We start from the raw sequence: 6,681 nt of genomic DNA on the forward strand, positions 1-6,681 counted from the left end.
GTGACGCCGCTGAGGCCTTTGTTCCGATCCCTACTACTCAGCACGGTACTCAGGTGTCCCAGGTTCCTGCAGAGCTCCGCTCGGCGGAGCACGTGTTCATCCGGCACGATGCACACAGAGGCCCCCTGCAGCCCCCTTATGATGGGCCTTTCCGGGTCTTGGAGCACGGGGACAAGCACCTGGTGGTCGACCTGGGTGGCAAGGCCGAGCACGTCTCGGTGGACCGGGTGAAGGCTGCTCACCTGGACTTGGACCAGCCTGTGGTGCTGGCTCGACCTCCGCGACGGGGCCGCCCCCCGGCCTCGTCCCCTGTCACGGATTTAAGACCTGTTGTTCCGGTCCCTCCCCTTCCGGGGGCCGCACAGGCGGGAGTCACTTTTCCGACTCCCGTGCTCAGGAGTCGTGGGGGTCGGCGTGTCGTTCCTCCCCGCCATGCTGATTTTGTTTATGTGTGAATTCTGGGGGGGCTTGTGTGGTGACACGTTATTGGACATAATTCACCTTGCTTATTGTGTTGCCACACGGACCCTTTAGTGGGCAACACCGGTAGCTTTAGCTGCCATTCCTGCTAGCTCATCAGGCAGAGCAGTGCATGTGTTAACCTCTCTGAAAGTAATGGATAATAAAGATTGGAACTCCATTCTTAATACACCGCCTCCGACTCTCTTTTCACGGCACTACACCTATGCCTATAGTTTTGTGGTAACGTTCACGCCACTAATGACAATAGTGTAGGCATACTGCTGCTGCTAGCCTAACTAACCCGTAAATGTTATCTCAGCTACGGTACATACACCACTAATTATAGTAGCCTACAGTACATGTAACGCAGTGGTTAAAAAGTCATGCGTTAATTGTACATTGCACTGTCGTTCTTTATCGCTTTTCAGTTTGCTATTCTGGGGGAAATGCTAATGCCATAGCGATTATTCAGTAACATCACCAAACCGAAGTGGTACAGTCAGATAGCATGGATAGCATTCATTATGCATGTGTTGAACTTTCCTGTCGGCTCCCAGACCGTAGTCGAGGAAACAGGGGATTACTCTGTGGTCTCCCAGGGCCGAAGCAACAAGCTTCAGGTTCAATAATATCGAAATGACTGGAGAGAGGCCGTTGCATTTGTTTAGTTCTTCTTGTTACACAAAATACTTCACAGACCTATATTTTCTGCTGCTTCGTTTTACTTCCAGAAACATAAAAACGCTCGCTCCTCTCGCACCATGCACACACACACACACACACACACACACACACACACACACACACACACACACACACACACACACACACACACACACACACACACACACACACACACACACACACACACACACACACACACACACACACACACCACACACACACACACACACACACACACACCACACACCACACACACACACACACACACACACCACACACACACACACACACACACACACACACACACACACACACACACACACACACACACACACACATAACCAAGAGTCCTATTTTAAGTATTACAAGATCAATAAAATCTAATAAAATGAAATAATGCTCCCCTTCCTCCTTAGTTGGAGAATTTGGAGTATAGTTTATAGTGTGGTGACACGTTATTGGACATAATTCACCTCTCGTATTGTGTTGCCACACGGACCCTTTAGTGGGAACACCTGTAGTGTTAGCTTCCATTCCTGCTAGCTCGTCAAGCAGAGCAGTTCATGCGATAACCTCTCTGTTATTAATGGCTAATAAAGATTGGAACTCTGTTCTTAATACACCGCCTCCGACTCACTTTTCCTGGCACTACAATAGTCTTATTTAAACATGACATTTAAAGGTAGGGTAGGTAAGTTTGAGAAACCGGCTCGAGATACGCTTTTTGTTATAGTCCATGGAATGCTCTTAACATCCCGATAGCAATGAATATCTTAAGTGCTTTGACAATAAATCCATTAAAAAAATGTATCAGTGGAAGTCGTGGCGCTGTAAAAAGCACGACCAATCATTTTAGCCGGCCCGGCTAACATAACTGGATGGCCGACCTGCCTGTCAGCCTTCCATCTGTGCACAAACTTATCTCGTGTCCTCATTGGTCATGTGCGCGTTCGTGTGTGTTGGAGGAGGGGATCTATAAGGAAGTGGCAGATTTTCTCCGGTTGTGTATTTTCAAATTCTAGCGATCTCGAGCAGGTTTCTCAAACGTACACAACCTACCTTTAATGAGAAGATGCTTGAATACCAAAACGACAAACAAAAACGATTTTGTAAAAATCAACTTTAAAAATCAAATGTATTTAAGGTTACATTTAAGCTTTCATTTCATTCAACAGAGGTGGAGAGGTTTTTTCAACTGTCACAAGATGGACGAGCTATCTGACTATTTAAGGTCACAACATGTACCTGAGGAAGACATACAGCGAATGGAACAGGAGAAGGTAGTTTATATATATTTTGTTTTTATATTTCTGAACATTTCTTGTTATTGTAGTAAAGTGTCTTTATTACATGTACAGTACTTTGGCTCGACCAAAAATCGTTTTTAAATTTGCTCTATAAATGACACTTGATTTGATTTGATTTGATACAGGAAATGCTTAATTTGGACAATTCACAAATAAACATTAAAAAACCCAAAGTTTGGAAGAGCTTTGAAAATAATACCTGGTGCTGTGTATGCAGGTTTTTCATTGTTGTAATTTAATTCACTTGACCTAAGAATTCTTGATATATTTCTTCATTTTAGATGGATTCCAGTGTCATAACTCTCATGACAGATGACCAGCTGAGAGAGTATCTGCCATCCTATGGTGATCGACTGGCTGTTTTTGGATACTGTAGACGGAAGGAAAAAGAACCCACGAGTCGCAAGTCAAAGCTCTTTGAGCGACTTAGAGGAAAGCTCTCAAGAAACAAAGGTGATCATGAGACAGACCATCAAACCGCTCCAAAGAATGCTCAGAAGAATCAAAGAAAGATTGAAATTGGATGGGTGCATTTCAGAGAAGGGGAATTTGTGCAGGTACGCACCAAAAAGGGTGGGGGGACCAGAAAAGAGAGTGTCATGAAGGACAGTACAAAACAGAACCTAATTGAAAAGGCTGTGCAGTTGTTTTTTCCAGATGGAAAAAATGCAGAGGGGAGCCTTACTGATTTTGACATTGATTTAACGGACTTTCAGCGGCATTCATTAGAGGATAGTATCACAGTCAAGGAACTGTATGAAAAGACAAAATTACCTCTCTTACGTTTCTATTTAACAACCAAGAAGAGAGACATTGCCAGTGACATAAATCTGGTGGAAAACAATAGTGATGCAACTGCTCAAGAAGGTGAAAACACACATGCCAGACCTGATATCTATCACCTCTCTACAGACACATCTGTAAGAGATCCGGTGGAGATAAGGACTTCAGATGTCATTTTTGTTGGAAGCAGCACAGTTTTTGCAAATGAAAACAGTGATAGTGTTTCCCTTCTTTACACCACAGTCAACCCAACTGATGCATCCAGTTTGCAAGAACATGAAACACTGTTTCATGTCGGTGCTTTAGATGATAGTGGCATTGTAACTTTCCGCACAGACAGCATCTCTCTGATGGAGTACTCCAGTCTTGATGATACATTGCCTCTCTCTACGGAACTGTCTATTGAATCATCCATGCCTCCTTCAATGGATATGTTTCAGGAACAAGCCAATCAGAGAGAAAGAGTGAAGAAAATTATTGTTCTTCATCGTGGACAGATTCTCAGAGAACTTATTCTAGTGTTTTCTGAGGAAAATATCATGGAGAATGACTTTCACTTCCAAGTTATTCTTCCCGATGGAAAGCTTGAAAATGCTGTGGATGATGGAGGTGTTATGAGGGATATACTGTCCGAATTTTGGAATGACTTTTATGAGCAGTGCACTATGGGAAATGGCTTCAAAGTGCCATACCTGCGTCATGATTTTGGTAAACAAGAATGGGAAAGTGTAGGCCGAATAATCACATTTGGCTGGCAAAAAGAGAAGTACCTTCCTGTTAAACTTTCACCTGTACTTCTGGAGCAAGCTGTTTTGGGCTTTGTTGAGAGTGATCTTGTGGACAGCTTTCTCAAGTATGTGTCAGAGTCTGAGCGGGTGATCTTTGAATCTTGTCGTTCAGATTTTGAAGGTGTGGACCAAGAAGAATTGTTTGAAATCATGGATATCCACAACTGCCGGCGGCTTCCAACAGCAGATAACTTTGAGCAAATCTTGAAGGAGATTGCTCACCAAAAACTGATTCAAGAGCCTGCTTTTGTGATTGAACAGTGGAACAACACACTTGCACCTCTTAGATCAGAGCTGAAAGGGATTGCAGCAGTCTATGAAGAGCTACAACCAACATCAAGAAAGATCATGAGATCAATGACTTACCCCAGTACACAGAATGCCCAGGAGAAACAAATGGTCAAGTATGTTAGTGCATATCTTAGAGAGTCAGACACCCAGCACCTCTCCCTTTTCCTCAGATTTTGCACAAGATCAGATTTGTTCACAGGAAAGAGCATCACTGTCAGCTTCACACAACTTCAGGGATTTCAAAGAAGACCTGTTGCTCATACATGTGGCTGTTACTTGGAGTTGCCAGTCAGTTACGACCACTATACCCAGATTTTCGACATGAAATGAACAAAGTCTTAGATAGCAACGTGTGGGTAATGGATATTGTCTAAGATACAAAGATTTCAGCTTACAGCAACTAGACTGCAATCAGAGGTTCACGTTTAGGATTTGTAGGTTTTCCAGATTATTGTGAAGGAAGTAATCCAGCTTGTTTAACCTTCCTGAGTGTCACCGCATCAACATCTTGTCAATATTTCTTTACTGCTTTTAGCCACTTTTGTTGAACATTGTTTTCAGTTTAAGAACATGTTTACGTTTCAATGCAGATAACTTTCTGTGAATACCTCAGTTAAGGAAGTAGTTTAAGATTGATGGTTTATATTGCTAGACTTCACTAATAACCTGAGTCTAAATCAGTTATTTCAGACAACAATGTATATATTCCTTTGTTAAGCACTATTCTATTCAGATGCTGTTCTTGTTATTTACCAAAAGACAGTTTGGCATTTAAACCACTCATAAACGTATCGATGGATTACGATTAAAGGCTGCTGATACTGTAGCAAGTTAGATTAAAATGCAGTCAAAATGAAAACAGCAATTTTGATTTCAGAGGTTTATTGAAGTCTGCCAGCTGATTGGTTGGATTCAGATAAATGGAGCATGAATGAAAACAGCAATTTTGTATGCTATCTGTTTAAATAATTGAATAAATAATTATATTAATACATGTGTGTATTTTGCATTTGTATCCTGTTTTTACACATAGTCAATCTAAGGGCAACACATGACTTTGTTTGTGTGTACATACAAATATATGTACTGAGAATATTTGGTACATATTTGACGTGTCTCAAACAGCTACAATTATATTTTCATTCATCACAGGTTAAAGTATATCATAATTCTGACAATTGCAATCAGTATATATATTTCAATTTGTCCTGGAATGAAACAGGAAACAAATACACATTTCTGAAATATAAATTGTGACACTGCCCCAGGAAAGTTAATGATCCAGTTCATTGTTCATCAGTTGTCTGAGTGTGATATACAGGTTAACAGTTTCAAACACATCATTTGTTAATTTCAGATTATACTCTGACATTAGATCCACACAGATATGGAACACATCTTCATCACATGGGAAGTCCTTGAACACACACTCATCAAGGCAGACTTGAACTTTCTCCAGGTCCACGTGGTGCAAACAATCTCTGCCTTCATACAGATGAGGGACTGCATGCAATATGGAGGGACGTCCATGGGGTGATCGTGAGTTATGGACTTGACGGACTCTGTGATTGTTCCAAGTCAATACAACCTCATTAAGTTCTTCCTAGGAGGCAAATAATATTCAGTCAAATAGAATGTATAAAAATACTGGGCAGTGGTGATTACTGCCTTAGTCAAGTATACTCCTGACCCATGGTTTGTTATATTTGTGAGATGTGTCTTCTAGTTGGACTATGGTAGGTTGGCACAATCATATTAATAACTGTAAAATGTAAATTGCAGCAGTGAAACTAATGTTATATCTTAACAGCTATAAAAATGTGGTGGATAAACCCGAAAATAAACCCTACTTATTTGACACAGCTACTCTGAATACCCACATATTTTTGTTAGCCAGAAACAATAACTTATTATTCACTCTCTCCACGGAAAACAGGCAATTTCTATTTTACACATGGTCATTTGTGGCTCTTTAAAAATATTCACCACATTCAACATTTATTTATTTCATAATGTGACAAGTACCTGTATTATTTGTAGAAAGCAGAACTGGATCAAGGACTTGTCCAAGAAGTTGTCTGAGAAGTAGCCATCTACACTCAGTTTGTCAAAAAGGTCCATCCAAAACTGGACACACTCACTTCGCAAGGTCAGCCACCATCGTTCAATACGTTGGTTTCCAGTGCTTGGACCAAAGGTTACATTGTCTGTTTCAGCTTGGTTCTCAGAAAAATGCAAAAACTGCTGCATTTCAGCCATATGGCCATTTTCTGTTCCTAAATCAAGTCTGAGTCTGGCAGGGCACCCACCAGCATTGATAACAGCATCAATAAAGTAGCCAGCGATGATCTTCGGGTCTTTGTTTG

General features: G+C 41.4%; 1 protein-coding gene across 1 annotated transcript; it reads left to right on the forward strand.

Moving 5' to 3' along the window:
- The first annotated feature begins 2,337 nt into the window (after positions 1–2,337).
- LOC117560051 lies at positions 2,338–6,404 on the forward strand. The gene is made up of 3 exons (XM_034236802.1): positions 2,338–2,426; positions 2,735–4,428; positions 6,356–6,404. The coding sequence occupies exons 1-3, from the start codon at positions 2,352–2,354 to the stop codon at positions 6,402–6,404; spliced, it is 1,818 nt and encodes a 605-aa protein (XP_034092693.1). The 5' UTR covers positions 2,338–2,351.
- The last annotated feature ends 277 nt before the right edge of the window (positions 6,405–6,681 follow it).

Source organism: Gymnodraco acuticeps, unplaced genomic scaffold (assembly GCF_902827175.1).
Source record: "Gymnodraco acuticeps unplaced genomic scaffold, fGymAcu1.1, whole genome shotgun sequence".
Taxonomy (NCBI): Eukaryota; Metazoa; Chordata; class Actinopteri; order Perciformes; family Bathydraconidae; genus Gymnodraco; species Gymnodraco acuticeps.